This window comes from Grammomys surdaster, unplaced genomic scaffold (assembly GCF_004785775.1).
Source record: "Grammomys surdaster isolate TR1022 unplaced genomic scaffold, NIH_TR_1.0 65, whole genome shotgun sequence".
Classification (NCBI taxonomy): domain Eukaryota; kingdom Metazoa; phylum Chordata; class Mammalia; order Rodentia; family Muridae; genus Grammomys; species Grammomys surdaster.
In genome coordinates, this window is record NW_021604567.1 from 15,960,632 (window position 1) to 15,983,839 (window position 23,208).

The 23,208-nt window shown below is 44.0% G+C and overlaps 1 protein-coding gene and 1 pseudogene across 1 annotated transcript in view; both read right to left on the bottom strand.

Moving 5' to 3' along the window:
- Positions 1 to 10,976: 10,976 nt before the first annotated feature.
- On the bottom strand, positions 10,977 to 11,343 carry LOC114624130 (annotated as a pseudogene).
- A 4,953-nt stretch (positions 11,344 to 16,296) lies between these two features.
- Abcc4 (ATP binding cassette subfamily C member 4) overlaps positions 16,297 to 23,208 on the bottom strand; it is a 219,589-nt gene continuing 212,677 nt past the window's right edge. The window contains exon 31 of the mRNA XM_028771612.1: positions 16,297 to 18,087. Within this exon, the coding sequence (XP_028627445.1) occupies positions 17,980 to 18,087 (108 nt within the window). The 3' untranslated portion in view covers positions 16,297 to 17,979. The remainder of the gene's footprint in view (positions 18,088 to 23,208) is intronic.

Here is a 23,208-nt window from a genome sequence, read left to right on the forward strand (position 1 = left end):
CTCATGATGTGCTGGGCTTGTTTTGAAAATTGTTTACCCATGTGTACTCTTTGGTTGGTGGCTTAGTCCCTGGGAGCTCTGGGGTAGCTGGTTGGTTGTTATTGTTGTTCTTCCTATGGGGTTGCAAACCTTGGTCCTGTGGAGGCTCGATTCTCCAGCATAGGGAAACGCTAGGACAGTGAGGTGGAAATGGAGGGGAGCTCCCTCATAAAAGCAGGGGGAGGGGGAGGGGATGGGGGGTTCTCAGAGGGGAAACCAGGGAGGGAGATAACATTTGAAATGTGAATAAATAAAATAACCGATTTTTAGAAGTCGTTCACTTACTTAAATTCATGATTTGTTGATGTTACATCCGGGGCGTGGGGGTATTCTATTGTGAGAAACAATGGCCAGAATATTTACCCCATGTGAGACAGAAGGTAGGGCCAGGTTTACTGTTCAATACTGGGAGTGGGTCACTGCTCTCCCTGAAGAGGGAGGAGAAAGTTAATAAAAAAAAAAAAATGAATGTGCCACGGGCAACATGTCTGACATCAAGCATGGAGGTTTTCCCAAGAAGGAAGAGTTAATTCCTGTGCACAAGCAGAAGGGACAAAGCCTCTCCTCTTCCCCACACTCTTTTCATGTGACTATTTTCCAAGACCCCAACGTGACAAAATAAGACTTACGTATGAGTCCGGCAAGGTGCACACTACTTGGGGGACCGAGGCAGGTAGGTGAAGAGTTTGAAACCAGCCTGAGCAACTTAGTAAGACCTGTCCTTACTCAAACCACACAACCAGACAAATAACCAGACAAGGTTCTCCTTACAAATGAGAGGCCTTCTCAGTGAGGGAGGGAAGCAAACCACCAGACCACTGGGTGGTCACACATAATAAAAGACAGAACTCGAGTCAGGCACATGTCTGTCATCCCAGGGAGGGTCAATAAACATTCAGCCTTTATCGTTATCCCTGTATCTTTTTGGTCATAGGTTATAAGCCATGCACTCTGTAAAGAGAAATGTAAATCCGTGGTAAAGAAGGTAAGTATGGTTAAACTCAGAAATTGGGCAACATATATTGATAAATACTTAAAGATAATTTACTCTCTGTGCAATAAAGATGAACAGCTACCTTGATCTTTTTACAATAGAGCTTTTAGTAATAAAGTCACAATAAAATTATACTTATTTTTAATTGATGCTAGATTTTACTTACCCGTTGCTTGTTTGTCTGTTTGTTCTCATAGCAGCTATAGTCTCGCACTGCCTCAAGCTTTATAAAATAAATATATAATTTTCATCACTTTAAAAAAGCCCATTGATTTAGAACGGTTTTAGATTTACCAAAACACTTCACAGACCCCATTTTCTGCACTGTGAACATCTTACCTCCGTGCAGGATACTTGTTACCTGACAGGTAAGAAAACCTCCTTGTTTATTTGGATCCGGTAACTCCGTCTATCTTCCCTTCTCTTTTCCAGATTCTTGTCAGGAAACTATATTTTCCTTACATTTGCCCATCCTGTTGCCCTTTGTCCCAGTTTCATCTGGTCTAGGACAGTTTGTCAGACTTTCACTGCTTTGGATGATTTTCACATCTCTGAGGAACACTGGTTAGGTATTTTGTAGACTGTGGATGTTGGGTATCTGATGTCTTCTTTCTCTTGGTGTTGTGGTTTGAATAGGAAACTTCCACTACAGCTTCCTGTGTGTGCATGGTTGGCCCTCACCTGGAGGCATTGTTGAGACAAGTTATGGAAACTTCCAGACATGGAGCCTCCATGGCTGATGTAGACCCGTAGCAGCAGACCTTATGGCTTTCAGCCCCAGTAGCTCTGGTTCCTGGGCCACATAGTCGAATGCCCAGGCCCTTGTTAATGCCACCATGCAGACCCTGCCAGCATACTAAAATAAATTCTTTCTCCTTTTAGTTGTTCTGTGAGGAATTTGGTCCCATGATGGGAAAATAACAAATATCTAGTTCGGGTGAAGTTCTAAGCTCTGAATGGAGATCATAAGAGACATTAGGGCAGACCTGCTTTGGCCATCTTTGGCTGCTGCTGTGCTCAGCTGCTGGTTGCTGTGGGTCTCTTGCTGACTGCTGGAGAGACTACCCTCAGCTCCCAAACGCCATTTGCACTTCCTGTCCATGACCTACCTATCTCTCTCTCTCTCTCTCTCTCTCTCTCTCTCTCTCTCTCTCTCTGTGTGTGTGTGTGTGTGTGTGTGTGTCTGTACACATGCACTCCTGAGCTCCAGACCCAGAGGCAATGCCCAGACTTAAAGTGTGAATCTGCTTGGGACAAGAATCTTTTCAACTCTTCTCTATCCTTAAGCAGCAAGTTTTTAAAAAGAAGTTCTACACAGACATATATTTTCTAAAATGTGTTTTAAAAAACATACAAGACAGCCAGGCATGGCACACACCTTTAATCCCAGATTCACAGGCAGAGGCCAACAGATCTCTGTGAGTTCTAAGTCAGTTTGGTCTAAATAGAAGGTTCCAAGCCACCCAGGGCTGAACAGTGAGATTCCCCTCAAACAACAGCCAAACCATACAAGACAGGTAAAATATAGAAACAATATGTCAAGTCCTTCTGTGAACCATGTAATTCAGTATATGGTAACAATGTCATCCAATGCCCTGTATATATTAAAGCCTTCATGCTTTGGGTTTCCAGGTGGAAATGTCTGAAGCAGGGCTGTTTGAGACCAAAAGCTGATTGGGTTTTGTGGCTCTGAACATCCATGAAGTTGAGCAGCTGAGAACAAAGATGAATAACTTCGGCCTTCAGATCCTGGGGAACTGGAAGGTGAACTCTCCAAGATGGAATAGTTAACGATTTTCAGAGTAGCACATTGCAAGAGTACCCATATATTGCAAAAGATGCAGTTTGTCTTCTCCTCCTTTTGCTGGAACATTCTCTAAGCTCCAACAACAACAGAAGAAATGAATAGACCCAATGTTGGTGCTGATACCACGGTCTGACTCAGTCTCTTTGTTCCAGATAATACATGACTGAGAGACGTGAGGTAGAGGTCACTAAATGGCTGTTCAGTGTGTTCTGCTCTACTATGAAAAGTACCAACCCAAATAGACATTATTTTATTCTTAATGTAGTTAATTCTCAGTAAAATGAAGTTTTATTATTATCACTGGTAACACATACTAAACACATATACATTACCTATTAAAACACAATAAAATTAAGCCAAAGCTTCCATTTTCATCTAACAACATTTTTTTTTCTTTTCTTCCCCTCCACCCGACCCGTTCGCTCTGCCCTCCACTCGCCCTGCCCCCCTCCGCTCGCCCCGCCCCCTCACTCCGGCCCAAAGGTTTTTACTTACTTATTATATGTAAGTACACTGTTGCTGTCTTCAGACACCCTAAGAGGGCATCAGATCTCATTATGGGTGATTTCGAGCCACCATGGTTGCTGGGATCCGAACTCACGACCTTCGGAAGAGTAGTAAGTGCTCTCAACCGCTGAGCCATCTCACCAGCCCCTTCATTTAACAACATTAATACAGCCAATAAATACATGCAAAGATGTCTAAAGTCCCTTGGGCAAACACATGTGACACACTCATTAGAATGGCTAACAGTAAAAAGACTGTCAGGAGCCAAAGCCAGCAGAAGTCTGGAGAATGGAGTGTTCTTGTTAATATGTGAGATAACAAAAATGTGTTCTGCAGTTTTGGAGCGTACAGATTCAAAGAAAGAAGTGAGCCAATTCTCTGTCTGTCTGGAGGCTCCTTTAGTTCCCTGAGGCTCTGAGCTTTCCTTTCCTACAGCTGGGTCTCCATTATGAGTTCTCTATGTATCTTTCTCTCATCTGCTTCTGCCTTTGGCCTTTAGAATCTCCCAAGGTAAATTAGGATAAGCCCCCTTTCCCAAGATCCTCAACAAATATACCTAGCCCTTGAACTGTGAGCCTTTGAATTGTGAGCCCTTCTACTATGAGCCCTTTGACTGTGTGTGCCCTTGGACTGTGTGCCTTTGGACTGTGAGCCCTTGGACTGTGAGCCCTTAAACTGTGAGTCCTTGAACTCGGTGCCCTTGGACTGTGAGCCCTTGAACTGTGAGCCTTTGGACTGTGAGCCCTTAAACTGTGAGCCTTTGGACTGTGAGCCCTTGGACTGTGAGCCCTTGGACTGTGAGACCAAACAAATCCTCCTGCCCTTAAGTTGTTTTTATTAGGTATTTTGTCACATAACACATACTCCCATCAGATACCAGTAATGTATTTAATCAGTTTTTTTTTAAATTCTCTTTTTAAAGCTAATTCTTATGACAGGCTCCAGGTCACATGATATATTGACACCCCCAATTGTCCTGAGGCTAATAAAAAGGGTTGGGAATTACATGTAAAAAATGTCTTTTAAAAGTGTTAACCCAGAGGAGGTCAAGCCACAGCCTCCTTGGGTCATCCTAAATCCAGGTTCATCAACACCAGATGCCTATGCTTGCCCTACATTGAGCCCAGCAAAATCAGTTGTGTGCCTGAGATGCACCAGAACTTGAGGGCTGCACAAGTTCCTACCTGGCCCCCAAGAGACCATCTCCAAAATGACAGTGAAGAGATTTTTTAAGGCAATCAGTGACTGAAAGGGTCTTTGGATTTCAGTGAGATTGGCTTTGAATAACAATCAGATCAGATAGGGTAGCTCCTTATTGTACTGCTGGGCTCATCAAAGCCCCAAGGAGCCACCAAGACTCCTTGAAAACAATAGAAACAAACAAACAAACAAACAAAATAAATAAATATAGTGGAAATACCATTTTTTATGAGATTGCCAATAATGCCTGACAGATATGTCACTAATTCTTAGTCAGATGACTTCCTGGAAAGATCCTGGAGACTGTCGAATCTGTGTGCTACAATGTTGATGGTTGCTGCCCTCGGGATAACACAGTCCTGCAGTGGAATGCCCTGACAGTTGAGAAATATGAGGGAATATGTATATGTACATACATATACATGTATGAACATATGACATATGCATATATTTAAGGTTAGTTCTCGTCCTCCCCTCCTTTCCATCTCTTCCTTAGAGTACATTCCTGGCTACAACGCAGGGGCTCAAGTATGATGCATCCCAAACTGCATCTGTTCAATTTCCATGGCAGTCCTCTAAGTTTCTAGAATTTGCTATGAATTTCGACCTCTGCATGATTTATTCTTTAGCCTACACCAGTTTCTGATTCTTGAGTGTCCTACTTGGATCCATTCTTCATAGTGACACACTAAAATCTCTTTCCAAAAAACAAAACAAAGCAAACAAAAAAAACAAGAAAGAAAAAAGAAGAAATCGAATCTGGGCTGCAGAAATGCTGAATAGTTGAAGTACTTGTCAGCAAACATAAGAACTGAACTCTGGGTCTCCAGAATCCACATACACGCTTAGTTGGCATGGCAACCTCCCCGCAATTCCAGCGCACCAGGAGTGAACAAGAATCCCCAGAGCAAACTCACTAGCCAGACTGGCCATAGTGGAGAGTTACCGGTTCAGTTGAGAGACCCTACCTCACTGAAAAAGTCGGAAAGTAATAGGTAACAGTACATGTCAGCTTCGGGTCTCCATCTGCACATGATGCAAATGTATAAATGCACGTGTGCGCACGCACACACGCACACACGCACTTATACACGCATACAAGGCAGCTCTGCAGGCCTGTAAGAAACGGGGCCTACCATCATCATGATCACACCCACAAATCTGATCTCTTTAAACTGTATCCAAGCTAGTCTCTGCCTACTGCAAGGCACGTATTTCATTCAGTCTTTTCATGAGATCCGTGAACTAACTGGATGCAAAAACATAGTTCTAGAAAAGGCCACGTTCAGTCCAGAGCAAAAGTTCATACTCAAGTAGTCACCACTAGCCAGAATCGGGTGTGTATACAAAGCTGCTTTAGGGGCAGAACGCCCACCCGCCTCCCTTGCTGGTGCCACCTTGTCACTTGTGGAAAACACTTTTCAGAGCAGGTAGAAGTTCTTGCTTGGTCCTGGGCCTCCCCGTGGGAACGCGCCAGCCATTGCTTTCCTCAAGGGCTGGAGCCGTGCCACCTCCCAGCCCTCAGGGTGCGCAGCCCCAGCCTGTGATCGCGCGCCAGGGAGCAGGCGGGCTCCCGCGCAGGCCGGCCGAGGGCGGCGCCTGTGATCCGCAGCCAGGGAGCGCGCGGGGCGTCCCCGGGGACCCTGTGATCGCGCGCCAAGCGCAGCCCCGAGCCCGCGCGCGTGCGCGCTGTCTGCCTCCAAGTTCCCGCTGAAAATGTCCCCGGATGAAGGGGGTCGGGGAAGAGGGCTCAAACCGGCGAACTAAGTCTGGTGAGTCCTCCTGAAGCCTCGCACCCTGCCCTTCACTAACGAGGCACCCTCAAACCTTCCCTAATGCCCATTCGCTTGCCTAATGGAAACAGGAAGACGCTTAGCCCTAAGCAACGAAAAGATGCACTTGGAGATGCTTGTCTCGCACTCTAAAAGAAGCGAAGGAGATCGCAGCTCTTCTTGTGTCCAGTTAGAGGAAGTTCTGCCTGGCTGGATATTGTGATTCCCGGGGTGATAATCAAACAGGTGTGAATAGTTTAGCACCAAAGAACCGTTTCTTTCTTGAACGGCTCCCTCTGCTGAGTGAAGGAAGACAAAAGCCTCCATTAGCATAGGGTGTGCAAAGCCACCTGTTCAAATAACTCTGCCAAACAGAGCAAGCCACCCTTGGAAAGAAAAGAACCCCAGAGCAGTGCAAATATTCGCAGCGAAGTTGAAGGATTAAGCTGATCACAGTCGCAAGCTGGAAGGAGGTGTTTGTTCTCTGTAGTAAAAGCTCACAAGGGTTATTTTTAGCAGCCTGTTTGATTCCATTAGATGAGGAGATAGCAGCTTTCATACTCTTGTCAAAATAAAATTATGAGAGAAAAACTTAGTCTGCCCTAACTAAACCGGCAAACGTTTCTGTTTGGAAATTCTGATTTCAGGTCATGGATGAACAGATAGGGTTCTGCCCAAGAAACAATGGTTCCGCACAGGCCAAGCTGTGTCTGCGACTGTTGTCCTTGCTGCCTCCCATTCCAAGAAAACAAAACCACGATTTCATCAGCGTCGATTTTTAATATTTTTGAAATGTTATTTTACATTTGTTTTGTGGCGCAAGAGAGAAGTGTGGGAAGGAGTGGGAGGGCAGCCGAGGAAGGAGCCAAGAGAAACTTGACTTTGGGGCGAGTGGGTGGGAGATCAAAGGATGAAATGGTGGCAGAGAGGGTGGAGGAGAATCGCAGCCCAGCGTTGTGGGAACAGCGCAATGGCACGGGGCGGGGCGGGGTGGGGCAGGGTGGGGTAGGGTGGGGGTGCGGGTCTGGCAGCAAAGAAGGGGCTAGAACCATCGGTCTGTGATCCTGACAGGAAGTCTCCACTCAGTCCTGCTATTTAGAGGACCTCAACCAGCTCTCCTAGGTCCTTGCTGGTATGAAGAGCCCTAAGAACACATCCACCTAGGCCTTAGGCCTCGGACACTGGCGATCCAAGTGTGACCCACAAACCTTGATCATCAGCCTTGCTTGGCAGCTTGGAAATACAAGCTCTCAAGCCTGGCTCCATATCTTCACCATTTTAACACCTATCAGGTAGATAAGGCGTCATTCAAGGTTCAGGAACCCAAAAGAGCCTGCCCAAATAGTGCCAGCCTCCTTCAAACACCTGTGCGGGCCTCTTGCCAGAGTCCATCCTCGCAAGGGTGCAGCGTAAAGCAGTCCCACTAGCATGAGTAACCCAGGGTCTGAGCCATTTGTCAGGCTAGGAGTGGCCAGTCTGTCATTTGGAGCGTCCTGTCCCTGTGAACACAAAGCCCTCCTATGCAAGGCTGTGGGGCTCTCACAGTGCCTCCCTGTTTCAGGATGAAACAGTGAGTTCAGGAATCTAAAAATCTTAGAAAGGAATTTGAAAATGGAATTCGGACTTCCAGATAGTAAGGAAGGAGTTTTAAGGTGGGTTGGTTCACAGGTATTGGTCTCAGCATTTTGTTAATGTGGTTTATAGATTTACCTATCGAGTCATGTGATTAGTGGCTGCTTGTCATATTCTTGCCCTGGGCTAGAAGACATGGCTGAACACTGCAGCTAGCAGACACTTCCTACCTTAGAAGAGGAAAATTCAGCAGGAAAGAATCAATGTAATGGAGCATTCCTGGATGCTTAACTGCACACTCTTTAATCAGCAGCCTAAAAGTTTAAATTACATCTGAAATCTTTTTTTATGCTGAAATGTGGGTGACAGTTGTTTGCCTAAAAGAAGGATTAGCTTCACGAACAGGCAGAATTGAACTTGTTCCTCTAACACTCAGTATGAAAGCCGTTCATTTTTCTTCAACCAACATTGATTATTCCTCTATTATGGTCCAGACACCATGTTTAGCCTGCCTGTGCTGAGTGAGAACTGGCTGCCCTCAAATCTCCTTGGCCACTTAGGCGAGCAAACCTGTCTTTATCAAGCAGCCTGCTTCTCCAAACTTCCTTCTCTCCGGAATGGTAACTTCCTGTTCATAGCCTCAAGAGTTTTCAACAGCTCTCACCCAGTGTGGACTTGGGAGCTTATTTGAATTGATAGACAAGATGGACAGGTGGATATTGTTTAAACTCGCGTATTTGGCAGCATAAGATACAGGCGCTTCAAGTGCTTATGTACCATCTAGTAATCTCTTTTAGGGTACTGGCAATTTCCTTATCGTGATTTGATATTATTGAATCTGGTTGTTGAAGTAGCTTTATTGGTGTTGAGTCACGTCAGGTCTCTCAAGGATGAGTCAAAAACACCTACACTCTAAAACCACGAGTGGCATCTATTGCTGTTCCCACTAGGAGGAAAGAAAGGATTGATAAACTATCAGGTTGGAAGTATGCGAAACTTTATGCTTTTTATCTCCATAAGAATTCAGTCTTATTTTGAAGAAGAAAAAAAAAAACACCTCAAAGAACAGGAGAGAGCTCAGCAATTAAGAGCCCTTGCTGCTCTTCCAGAGAACTGAGGTTTGATCCCTAGCACCCACATGGTGGCTCGCCACCATCAATAGCTCCAGTCCTAGGGGATGACGCCCTCTTCTGGCCTCCATAGGTATTACACACACGATGTACATGCCAAGAAAATAACTCATATACACAAACAATAAAAAATGTTAAAGGAATTCAAAAACACAAGGTATCAACATGATTGGCCAGTGAGGGCTCCCTTAGCATCAGCCAGCATGGGATATATTTTATGTTGACTCCCTCAAGACCACTTCAAATACAGTACATGGCCAGTTTCGTGGTTTGCCAACTAAAACTTAGCCCTGAAGAGGGAGCAGGGACGAAAAGAGGGAATTGTCTTTACTAGGCATGGCTGACTGCCATAAGGACCTTCTCTCCAAAGTGCAATCTCCATCTGAACACCAACAGTCAGGAACTCCGCTATGCTGGGGTCCTGATACTCTAATTTACAGAAGTGGGAAGAACGGAAGTGAGAAAGAGAGCTAGCTTTTACATGACAATGGTACCAAAAGTAGAGAAAGCTTCTTCCCCTCCCTGAGGTGAAGCCAACCGAAGCAAAGGCCACAAAAGCCCAGTTGGTGTTGACAGAATTCCACAGAAAAGAGAACCCACATGCCACCTTCCTGCAAAGACACTGTGTCTCTGGAAATAGTCTTGGACTGTTGCAAGCCTGCCCCCAGGAGAAACCAGCTTGATCACTGCTCCACCTGAAGTCCTCCTGACCCCCAGGTCTACCATGAAGACCGAAGGCAGCAACATGGAGGTCAAGGCCAACATTACAGACACATGGGCGAAGTTGAGGTCAACGCCCCACTGATGGAGGGCAGGAAGCACTGGTTCCTATACCTCCTGCTAGCATGCATTGGATGTTGCTAACAAAATTGGCACTATTTAAACCAAGTCTTGCTAGCTAAATCTAAATGTATATTTTTCATCCTAGAAAAGTGGGAGGGGGACAAAGCCAGACAGAGAAATGCTCGGCTGCCCTGATTTCATCCTTGTATGTGCTCTACATGTATAAACTCACCATACCTTATCCCCTAAATGTATACAAGTGAAAAAAATCGCCGTGCTGGAGTGCTTAGCTAGCAAGCATAAGGACTGATTCCCAGTTCTGTAAATATATAGACAAACAAGAAAACAACAAATCCATAATTATTTTTTAACAGAGAGGCTAACTGAGAGTGAATAGGATCACAATACATAATGTGCATGCGTGAAAATATCATCGTGAAACCCATTATTTGCATAATATATTCTATGCTAACTAGGCATCATTTGCATAACCTGTTCTATGCTAATGAATTTTTTTTTTAAGGGCTATATGGACAGCTGTCTTGTCTTCTTGCTGTGGTCGCCTTGAGGCTGGGATGGTCTGTTGACATAGTAGTTTTCACCCCAGCAGCCTACTAGCTTGCGAACAACTTGAAAGTCCAAATTCCACCAAAATGAGCATATTGCTTCAGGTCCCTGGTTGTTGCTTGCATTTCTGTCCCCACCCATGTAAATCAGCAGCTCGGCATTATTTTGATCTGGGGAAACACCAGATTTCCCAGGAAAAATTTGCCTAATCGTTTCCCTTTGCCTAATAAGTGATTTTAGGAACCTCCCCCAAAGACACGTGGCAACAAGTCTGATACATTGGGCAATTTAGGAGCCAACATTTCAACGATGACTGATAAGCCGTGAACCATTATTGTGGCTACTATCGTGTTTCACCAAAAGAAAATAGGCCGTGTTCCTCACTGGTAACTCTTTAGCAATGGTTTTTTTTTTTTTTTTTAAGATTTGTTTTATTTTTAATTAGTGTGTGCATACATGTCTATATGTAGGTATGTGCATAGGAGTGCAGTGTCAGAAGAGTATGTTGGGTCCCCTGGAGCAATTGTTTGTTTCTTTGTTTGTTTTTTTGTTTGTTTGTTTGTTTTTTGGAGGCAATACTACAACTTTATTTGACATTCAGCAGGTTAGTTCTCATACACATTGACCGTCTGTAGATTTTTGAATGTGGTAACAGGCACCTAAGCTACCAAAATGTAGCGCTTGTTTGGTTTTCTGGACAAACGTACTCGGATGCGATATGGAACATTCCTTATTCCCTTGGCCCAGAAGGCTTTATCGAGCCTGGCGTCAATGCGCACATCTGGAGTCCCCATTTCCTTCATGGCAAACTTCCGCATTTCTTTGAGTGCCCGAGGAGCACGTTTCTTGAAGCCCACTCCATGGATGCACTTGTGAAAGTTGATGGTGTATTCTCGGGTCACCACCTCGTTGATGGCAGAACGGCCCCTTCTTCTTCTCGCCACCCTTCTTTGCAGGAGCCATTCTGCCGGGCCCAAGTTGGAAAGGAAGGGCGCAAGGAATTGTGGGATGGAAAGTAGCCCCCTGGAGCAATTGTAACCACATGGACATGCTTATTGGGAACGGGACTCAGGTCCTCTGAAAGGGAAGTACATGCTTAACCACGTTTGTGGAGGTCTGAGGACAGCACGCAGGGAATCATCTCTCTCCTACCTTCCATAACGTTGCCAGCATGTTGTTGGTATTTGTTTGTTGTTTAGCTGGTGTTTGAGATAGGGTGTCACCTTGAGATAGGGTGTAGCCTTGGTTGGCCTAGAACTCACTGTGCTGTACTCACAGATACCTCCCTGTCTCTGCTTCACAAGTACTGCAAGGAAGAGCATGTGCCACCATGTCCGGCTCAATTTGAAAGCTCGGACTTTGCTGTATTCCTACCAAGAGATACTATTCTGTTTTAATCCTTACAAACTGGAGATGGCAGCTCCTCTGTGTTCTCTGTATTTGCTAGTAAAGCAATAAGGAAGAAAAGTTGGAAATACTATTAATAGAAACAACATCAAACACTCTTCAGGTTTCAGTAGGACTTTAAAGTAACCAGAGGTGTTGAACTCCCTTTGTTAAATCAGACATCTCAGCATTCTTTTCTAATATGATCTCAAATCACCAAGGTTTCACCTGTTTGGAATCATGGACATAATTTTAAACTGACTCCTAATGACTTTTCATTAGACCCAAAGAGTAGGGGATCTCTCAGCCCACCTCTGAGAAGCTTCTATTTGCAGTAGATGCTTCTAACTTTGCATTTTGAACAAAGAATATAAAACAGTCAAGTGACATAGTCAGCTTGGCTGTGTCCTTAATCTGAATTCTCACTTAACACTGGTCTCCTACAGTTGCCTTCTCTCCTGTTAATATTTCAGTCCACAGTCATGTATGTGTTATATATGCATATATGCTATGTATATACAAATATGTACACAGCCACCTTTGCAGATATCCTAGGCCTTTTCTGCTAACCACACTAGTGTGCATTCCCTAAGGCTATTTTGTTACATAGCATGTCATAAGAAGTAAATTCAGAAGCTTCAACACTGCTAAAACTCTATCAGCAGCTGTACAGCTTTCACCCCGATATTACCAACCGTCATTACTGGCTCTTCCTGTTGTTGTTTTAATCCAGGATCACAGTGGATCTAATTACCATGTCTTACGTTCCCATTTAAACTGGAACACGTCTGAAACCTCTGATAGCTACAGCAGTTTCGAGGAGCACAGGCCAGGTGCGTTGCAGAGTGTCCTCAGTTTGAGTCTGTTGGACTGCCGACAGCCTCAGGTCACGATTGCGGCAGGTGTGTCCCAGACGTGAGATGGTCTAAACATGGCTGCACACATCAGGAGAGGGGCTGCTGGCTGGTCCCACTATGGCTGACTTCAGCTTGCTTCCTTGGGTGGGACTTGGCTGCCTGGTTGGGAGGATGTCTGCCAGACTTTGCTATGGTAAACAGGAAATTCTCCTCTTACACTTTCCATGCGTGTGTATGCACTATTTCTACCCATATATCCTTGCGAGGCTCACTTAGCAAATCCAGTGTTGGAGTAGTTTGAGTTACTATGACAACGGTGGGTCCACAGGTATTTCCCCACCGAGTCTTCTGTATTTAGTCCCTGTCATTCTATCACAAACAGCATTTACTTACATCTGTCTGTCCATCTGCCCATCTCTCCCCTCCCATGTAATTAGAATTAGTGTGCATATGTGGATTGTTTTTAATTGATTTATTATTATAAAAATGAAACATTTTTACATCCCTAGCTTTCTGTGGCCTCCCCCCAACCTTCCTTAAAATGCTCCTAACAGGATGTAAATACCTCACGTGGACTTGTTTTAGTTTTTGGCAACGCAATCTGCAAAATTTAATTTTAAAAGTGGTTTTCATGTGATTCTCTCCCCCAGATAACAATGATTAACTTCCGATTCAAGCAAATGCTGCTTTTTACAACAATCAATTCCTTTCTATCTGTTGTGATTGATAACTGTGATTTATCTCGCTGGATTCTTGAAGAAGGCTGCTGCTAAGTGGAACACTGAGATTAATCAGGGCCTCCGGAGGAGGTGTTAGAGCCCTGTCGACTCTGTCTTGATCCTGTCTCTTCTTAAAGAACTGCATTCAGTATTGACCTATACAGTGAACTGGGCCCACAGAGCAAATGTGAGAGTCTTGGGTTTGTTTTTTTAAAATGTTGTTTTATGTGTGTTAATGCTCATGTATATGTCTGTGCACCATGTGTATGCCTGGATCCCAAAGAGGCCAAAACTTCTAGAGTTAAAGGTGGTTGTAAGCTGTCCAGTGTGGGTGCCTGCTCCTCTCCAAGAGCAGCCAGTGTTCTAGTGTTCTCAGTGGACTTAACCAATGAGCCATGTTTCCAGCCCCTATCAGTTGCTTCTGAGTTCTAAATTCAAACCAACATACTCAAGCCTTCCAAAACAACTGCTATTTTAGTTTCTAAAGGAGATTATTTTTCATAGAGTATTTAATCTAAAAGATGAAAACCTACTTGGCCTAAAAGTCTTCCTAGCTTTAAGGGAAATCAACAGGCTCTACATAAACCCTGATGACCTCCCAGTGCCCACTGCCTGCTGCGTTCTCAACTACGTCTTCAGCCAAGACCATGCTACCGATTCAAGAATATAATTACTGTAAATAAATGCATACTATTATAGAGGCCAGTCACTGACTTTCATTCAGCAAATATTTGTCATCCTGTACTTCTGGGGACAGACACGTGACTGATGGAAGTATCAAGGCCCAGCTACTTCACCCATCAAGATAATCTGTGTATTTTAGCTTTTCATTTCTCATGGTGTGTGTGTGGGGGGGGTGAGATTATCTGGATACGTCATCAGCTCAGTATCTTCCTCATGGGTCTTCTCTCTTGGTTCCTCTACAAGTGTGGATCCCAAGGACACCTCTGCCTACACCAATAAGCATCCTGAGCATTAAAGTCCATCTTATTTTTCTACCCACAAGCCAACCTGTGACCTAGAACCCTGGACTGGTGGTCAGGAGGATTTTTATTAGAAAATTATTATTTTATGAATACCCCAAATATTTATTTCTACATCCTAGAAATAAGTACACCACATCAGTTAGGGCAAATACACACCTTGGCTTCTCAAGTACCAAGGGCTGTAAATGCTTTGCCCCAGGCTACAGATAAGCTTAGAACAGCCTTACATTTTAAGGACTTGGTAGAAATACTTTCTCAGCAGCAGATGATTCGCCTCCACTGCACTCCAAGGCCGGTTTGTCAGGAGACCGAGGTGCTCACGCTGACATTCCCAAAGATACTGGTGAGAAGCACTTTGCTAACTCAGTTGTAAAGTACTACATATTAAAGGCACAGAAAACACAAAAGGCCTAATGAGTATTCTCCTAAACACTTCCCAGACCAACCACTCTCCAGCATACATGGTACGTGTGAGGGTACCCTAGCTACCTCCCTCCTCCTTTTTAAAAGTATGTGTTGGATCCTCTAGAACTGGAGTTTCAGATGGTGGAAGTTGAACCTGGGTCCTCTGGAAGAACAGCCAGTGCTCTTAACCACTGAGCCATCTCTCCAGCCCCTAAAAGCTGTATCTCGCCCAGCTGCCAAGAGCTTCAGCTTCCTAAACTAAGGGCCACTGAGACTCTACATTACAGTTTAGCTCCATTTTTGAATTTTGTGCGGAATCGTAAGCCTCTTGGGTCAGAGCTCTTTGAAACACGACCACATTTATAAAATTCACTGTTGTGCCTGTCCCTTGTTCTCATTGCTGTGTCCCATCACCTGCTACTTCTGCCGCTGCGAATTTCAGCTGCTTTCAGGCTGAAATAACTTGGAATTCCGTTCCTAATGACATCCCTGATACAACGTGTTGTGCGAAAGTGCACGCCAGGGCAGAGAACAGATCACAGGGCCTACAGCTCGAGCAAATGTCATCAAGATGTTTTTCTAAAGGATCCCCTCACTCATGTGTGATGTGTGTACATGCTATGGAGGTCAGGGGTCAACTTTCAGGAGTAGGAGTTCTCCTTTCACAGTGTTGGGATTCAGAAAACACACTTAAGCTGTCGGGCCTGGAGGCAAGGGCCATTAGCCTTGGAGCCATCTCACTGGGTCAAAATTGTTTGTTGTTGTTTGGTTTGGTTTAGATAAATAACTTCATGTAGCCTAAGAGTATTCCTGCTGCTCCTCAGTATCTAACTGCTAACATTACTAGCTTTTTGCCCACCTGCTCACTATGGTATTAATCATTTTTTTTCTTGGTAACCAGGAAGAGCAGGTCCTTTCCCAGTTACTGGCCATGTGGATGCTCTCTCACTGACGCACCTGTCCCAACCTCTTGCTCACCTTTGAGTGGACCCTGAGATTTTCCTAAGGGGCCTTAGGGTTTGTTTTTTAAGACTCTAAGGCATCAGCTCTGAGGTGTTTGTTTTCGTTTTCATTTTTGTTTAATTGGAATAATATTAAAGCTTCCTAAATCAGATCACCAATCCCCACAGCACAGTAGATCTAAGCCACTAGACACTCACTTCTCACAAGTTTCCAGATGAAGTTGCTGGCCCAGGTCACCGAGGCTCAGAACCAACATTCAGTGGTGCTTTAAATGGAACGGCAATAGATTCTTCCTGTTACTGTGAGGAAAAAGTCACCTTTTAAAAAAAAAACTCTACTGTATCCATTGATGTTTGTTCAAGCCTGGAGGCGGAAGCTAATTCCTCTTCTAGAAAGGAGAGTTACCTGACAACTTCAGTGATTTCAGGAGCGACTGTTTCAGGTTGTCTGGAACCCACACCTCCACTTAGTCTATCTGGTACACCCAAGTAGCCAAGAGAGACAGGTGGTGGTGGTAGGTGCCTTTTGATCTCACAAAAGCTCACTGGCTTTTACCGGCAAGGACATGAGTCAATTCATAATCCCTCAAAGAATAAACAGGTCTTTGAATGGGGATGAAAATTGTCATTTATTTCGGTTGAATTTGGTTTGTCCTGTGATGGTGTAAAAATAGAAACGAAATAGAAACACATTTGTATGTCTGCTTTTAATCTCTAAAGACCAAATAAACATAAACATATATACATTAAGACATTCCTAAATATTCAAACAGGCCTTAATATTGTCAGCATTGCATCTCAGTCTCTTGAAATATAAACTGTGACTACCAATAAATGAATGTACATCATTTACTGGACTAAACATTATTACATTCATTACAGACTTCTGAACACCAAGAGGCTAACAGTCACTGTGCGCCACGCGGTTTTTGGTGGTTCGGTGTATGTGTGCTTTTTGAGGTTCCATTGTTTAAAACAGGCTTTGTTCTGTTAACCAGTCTAAAAACCTGATATATGTATGTTGTTGATATACACATATATGCACCTAAGTGAGTGTGTCTATACATGAACATAGGAAACTTGAGGATGGTGTATTGTGACAGGTCATTAAGTGTCCCCTTTAAATCATGACTGTCAAATCTTTAGTAACTTGAACTCGACACAGACCTTTGCCACCACCACCCAGAAAAATTTCAGACTTACAGTTACATGAAGCACATCAGGTCCTAGGAAGTGTTGTGGTTTGTTGATCGACTAATCACAGGGTCCTTAAGACCTGCCGTTAGTGGTCAGAGCTAAACTCGGATGGGCTCTAGAAAGGGACGCTTCTACACAGCATCCTGAGAATGTAGAACTGATGACTGGTAACGATATTCAGGTTCTCACTGGCTGGGGAGAGCTTTTGGTGTCGATTTGAGAGGATTTCACAAAAGGCTTACAGCCAATAGGAGCTTTACCTTCTTTAACCCAGAAGCCAAATGAGATTAATATTACGTGTCTGAGAGTCACTGTCCAGAGGAAGTGTCATGATGCCTAGTGTATCAGTGCTCGGGCAGCCCAGAGGAGCTCACACACGTGGAATGGGAAAGGGCATCTAACCACTGCCGGGCCTCCCATTCTGAGAAAGCAGAAGTTGATTTTCCAACATAAATGTCTTCCATACTTTAGACATACATCTCTTTGTATAAGTGTAGGTGGTGGGATAGTCTCTCTCTAGCAAAGTACTTAAATTATACGTTTTTTTCTTTTCTTTTGGTTTGTTGTGTTGTTGTGATTCCTGTTAATTTTACCTGTTCTATTTTAACCAGAGGCCTTTGTGGGGAAGTAATGAGTCCTAGCTAAGTCAAGGAAAACAAGGAGACAAACTGGCAACTGAACACAGTCTTCAAGTAAACAGAGTCCCTGACATACTTGGGGAGTGGATTTTTAAGGCAAGAGGAAGAAGCAGCCCATTGTGACAGCTTATAAAATGAATGGGCTTTGGCCCTAGAGTCTGTTAAGGCACAAAACCTGGTAGACGGCTGTTGTCACTGTTGTCAGTGGCCTGCACCTCAGAACTGGGTTTGTAAAGAACATCAGAAACTTTTAAATAAAACAACAGGCCATTCTGCTAGAACCTGAAATCACAGAATTAGGTCAGAGCGAAAAAAAAAAAAAATCCAAAGTCACCAGTCTCTTGTCTGTGAAGGATTTGTAGCAGGATGAAAAACCAGATGTGCTGTAGGCTACGAAGTACGAGACCCTTGGCAGGGCAGGGAACTTCAAAACAGACTTTACGACGACATCCTGGCAGTCACAATGCTGTTTCAAATATTGTTAAGGCCGAGGGCTGTCCATTGGAGGTGTTCATAACCACGGGGCTGCTGAATGTAATGTCTGGGTAATTCCGTCTGAAGTATACCTGTGGAAAAGAGGCAGGCCAAAAGGGAACATGAGTGAATTTTCAAGCCTTCCTCCTCGGAGGCAATGCCTATCTCCATCCAGGAAATCAAAGCACCCATTGAGGCGCAATTAGAAGCCCAGGCAAGCACACGTTCGGTGAAATGTTGGCCCAAACCCTCGGCACGGCAGGGCTGAATGCCCAACAACATGGAGATCCACTTTAGTTCTGATCACTTTGATTCACAGATATGCTTTATCACGACATTAAACTGATAAGCAAAATCATTTCACTGACTCAAAACCCAGAGATAAATTAAAAAACGGGGGGTGGGGTGGGGATGACAAAGAGGCCGGGGGGATTGGGCATCTGTACTGAAGTTTCTCATTTTCGCGAATAAAATGAGCACAATAGACCTGGATGCTAATATCAGGTTGTAATCCCTATATATTACAAACTCTGATTGACAAGCATTGAAACTCCGGGGTCTATGTATGAAATATCCCGGCACTTAATTTGTGCAGCAAGGCCATCGTTCGTGGGGCCTATAGAACCGCGATCTGTGGATAGCGGACCACAATAATGAAAAGAGAAGCAAATGCTGTAACAATGACCCAACCAGGCGACTTCTCTCAAATGGAAGATGACACCAAATAATAGGACAGCTCTTTGCCAAGCCTTTGAATTCCTGAATTCTGCCAATTCCAAGCCGCAATAGAGGAGATACATGTTCTCTGATAAACGTGTAATCAGAACATAAAGGACATGAAATGCTGTCAGGTTTCTCTGTTCCCCAATCATCAGTTTTTAGTGGCTGTATCATATCTGGGTTCCTTGACAGATGTGTATTACAAAATGAAATAATGTCAGGACTTGTGAGCTCTTATCTCCAAATGTGTTTGCGTGAAAAAGGCCTTCAAATGTAATTTTTTTTCCCCTTCAAAGGAGAATGTGGAAAGTTTTGTTTGAGTCTTTAAAACGGAAAATGCAGCATCTCTCTGAGCCGATCTCGTGATGCCAGTTCCACTTTACAAACCCCCAGCTGTGGATTTATATTTGTGGGTGCTGTCCACAAAGTTATCAGTGGGAACAGCGGCCTTCCCGGGCAACAGGGTCACTGATACCTGCCTTCCTAAGAATACCTCCCTTGGGTAGCTTGCAAACCTCTCCCTAAATACCACAACATGGAAGATTCCATTTACGAAAGAAATGTCACTGAAGAAGAAAGACCCTACTGGAACGGGACCTTGAGACTATTTACATTATTAACACATGCTTTCGAACACAGAAAGAACTTGTTCTTTTTGGTGTGTCTGTGTATTCAAATTTCACACAATCTCCACCTACAGACTATTTCCCACAGGGCTAGTCATGGCTGCCTGTAACTCCCGTTCCAGAGGACCTGACACCCTCTTCTGGACTCTGTGGCCACTGCATGCACACGATACATACACATACATGCAGTCAACACACCTACACGTTAGCTAAAATGGTCTTGGTTTTCCAGTCAGGGATGCTTTGCTGAGAATCATTTCAGGTGTATAGAATCCCTGACTGGACTTTTTCCTACCATGTTTATGACACACTCTGGATAACGGCATGGTTCAGACTGAGTATCTTCTTTTTAAATTTGTTTTTTTAATTTTGGGGAGACAGGGTTTCATGTATTTCAGGCTGGCCTTGAACTTATCGTAGACCTGAGGATGGCCTTGAACTCTCAATACCTGCCTCCACTTCCAAATGTTGGGACTATAGCGTGTGCCACCGTCACTATGTCTGTTGAAAACAGAAAACAATGTAGTGTTGGGGATTGAACCCAGAGATGAAATGCATGCTGGGCAAGACACTCTACCACTGTAGCATCTACATGAGACCAAGCCAAAAGATGGCCGACACTCTCTATTGGGTCCTCAAGCTGCAGGCTGAGCCTCGGCTAAAAGGGATCAGTCTTTCTCTCTCCTGAACACCCAGCTGATACTGCACCATCTACTTAGCCTCCCTCCACACTGTCTGCCTCATCTGTCAGAACGAGATAACAAAGACTTACCTCATAGGAACTAATTAATGGCTACAAACTGCAGGCTGAAAACATGCCGAGCTAAGTGCTGGGTGTGTTAATGACGGCTGCTCGGGGAAGCAGCCCCTCAGTCCATGGAAAGCAATGCTACAGAACGGAGACATGAAAACAGTTCAGCTCTGACTCCCTTTTGTGGGCCTTGATATGATCTTTGCAGAATCCCAGGCCTGTTGTTGAGACATTGTTAACAGAGTTAATATGCTAGTCTGGGAGGCAGGAAGGCAGGCTCGGAGATGCCTGGGGCTTGGGGTACCAGGGCCTGTTGGCTGGTAACTCTGAAACCTTAGCTGGGCTCTTCTTCCTCAGCTTCTTCAAGTGGCAAATGGTGACAATGCCTCTCTAGGATGTGAGGAAAGGAAACAAACAGAGACACTGCCATCACGCTGGTCTGGGGTGAAATCTTTTGCTCCTCTTCCTTCCTTTTGCTTAAATTCTTTTCACAGTGTCTCTGATGTGGGCTAAAACCAAGGTCAGCCGCCATTCACTGGCCCATCAGGTACCATAAGGCAACAGAGCAGTCTACAGAACAGAGCAACGAAACCTTCTCCCGGACAGAGAGCAGTGGCTTTTGTTTACACTGCATTTGTAAGTTACCACTTGGTGTGCTGCACTCTGGCTCAAGACTGTCAGGTTGGCATCACTCTCCTGGAGAGCTCTGGCTTCGCTCACAGTGATCCTCAAGGCCTCAACCATAAGGCAGGTCTAGCTAGATCCCATCAATGGGACTGCTGCCAAGTTAATACCAGAGGCTTAGTCCGGTTTTTAGATCACCGAGCAATGAATTACCAAATTCTTAGTCTTTTAGGAATCACCTTAAACATCTAAGATACAGAGAGATCGAAAGAGTTTATAGACTCCCATCCGAAACAATGTCCTATCCACAACCATCCTACAGCTATGTGATTGAGAGAAAAAACATTTTGCTCAAAACTAAAAAGTGGTAACATAATGAAAAAAGAGGCCTGTAAAACAGACGTGTGAAAGGCAGGATGGATCAAGACGAACTGATAAAGAGGAATGCTCAGTGAGCAGGTGACAGTTACGGGTAAGCATCTGGAACACAGTCGAAATGCAGCAGGAGCCGCTGTGCAGGTGAGAAACCTGGAGCACGGCTAAGAAAGAGCCGGAGGTGAAATCTGATGGACAGACATCAGCCATGAAGAGAAAAAGGAAAAGATGAAAGAAATGACTGGTTTACCTACTGGAGACAGCCTGGAGATTACTTACTGTGGAAAAGAATGGAACAGGATTGAGCGAGCAAGCAGAGTAACTAGGAATTAATATTTTCAGAAGCTTAAGGAGAAACAGCTTTATAAAGTTGACAAAGGTAATGTGAAACACATATGAAAAGCACTGAAAGCATAGTATGATGAATCTATCAGAGATAAAACATACCTGTGATGCCAATAAATGTAAATGGGTTAAAACCACCCCTTTGTAAAACGACTAGGATCGCATCTCTGAGCAAAACCCAGTGCCATGCATGTATTGAAGGCGCACTTCCGATATTAATGACAAAGGCATTCAGAGTGAATGAAGACAGGGCGAAGGGGAGAAAGGCTCCATCTTAGTTTTGAACAGGCTATATTGAAAGCCAAAAGCCTTAAATGAACACTGAAAGACTGCCTGAAATGTAGACAGTATAACTCATAGTGGAAGTCATAAACATCTACAAGTTGAAAAAATAAGAATATTCAAAGTGAATGTGAGAGGAACCACAAAGAGAGGCATGTACTGTCTGTATGGACATTCATTTCTGCGTATGAGTCCTGCGAGAAAAACTAGTATAGGAACAGAGACGACCCATATCATGTAATTAATAAAGGATATCTAAGAAAAATTACTAGGCTGTTCATTTCTAAAAGAGAACATTCAAAAAACCATTTTTAAAGATTTCAGGGCTACCAGGGCACAAGCAAGAATGAGTTATTTCCAGTAAGCAGACAGGATAGAAAACATTGTCACAGAACAATGACAGTGGAGATGATAAGTGAAACAGAAAACTATTCTCTTGCTAGCAGATGTTCCTCTTAAATAATTCCTGTGACAAAAAGGAAATCAAACCTGAACTGTAAACTGTATGTATGAAACAGAGCTTTGATGAAAGCTGACTGTGCAAAAAACCTGAGGTATGGCTGAAGCCAGCAGTCACAGAAAATTCACAGCCTTAAGTATTTATACTGCAATTAGCAAAGTTATTGTAGTTACTATGTTAGTTATGACTGTTATTGTTAATATCTGTATTAATAAGAAAAGAATACAAACAAATGTATTCAACAACTAAAAAACAGCAACAAAACAAACCCAAGCCAGAAGGAATCAATAAAGACTAGAAACTGACCAGTTGTAAAGCAGAACAACTAGTAAATAAACCTGAGAGCTAAATCTCTAGATAAAAATGATTATAATCAAGGGGTGGGGGATGGGAAGTAAAGGTGGAGAGAGGGTGACTGTAAGGTCGTTAGTGAAAAGAATGAGATAATTATGTAATAATATAAAGATACAGTGTCCAGGGAGAGGAGCGGTAAGGCAGGAGACCAGAATGGCCCAGTGTGTCACCTTTTACTTATCAAAGTTAAGGAGGTGGGGGTGGGGAGGGGGGGTAGGGTGGAGATGTGAGGGTCAGCCGGTAAAACCCTCACAGTACAAGCATTAGGATCTGCAGAACCTATGCAGAAAGCTGAATGAAATGGCACACAGTGATGATTCTAGTGCTGGAGAGGCAAAGACAGAAAGACCGCAGCAGGCTTCACTCATCAACAAGCTCCAGACCACAGACCGTCTCAAGGGAGGTGGGCGGCGCTCCGAGCACCGACACTGTGATCCACTCTGGCCTCCATATGCACACATTTATGCATCCATGCACACATGGGTACCTAAAAAAATTCTGTACCCTTGGCATATATCATGTTAGGCTGGTTATTAAAACCAGTTGTCAATCATTTAATCTCAAAAGCTGTGTAGGAGAGCCTCGGAGGATGTTCTTGCTATTGCCAGGAGTGAAAGTTTTGGCCTGAAGACGGTTCCAATTTCTGTTTTCATTTGTAAATTCCCCGGCACTTGTA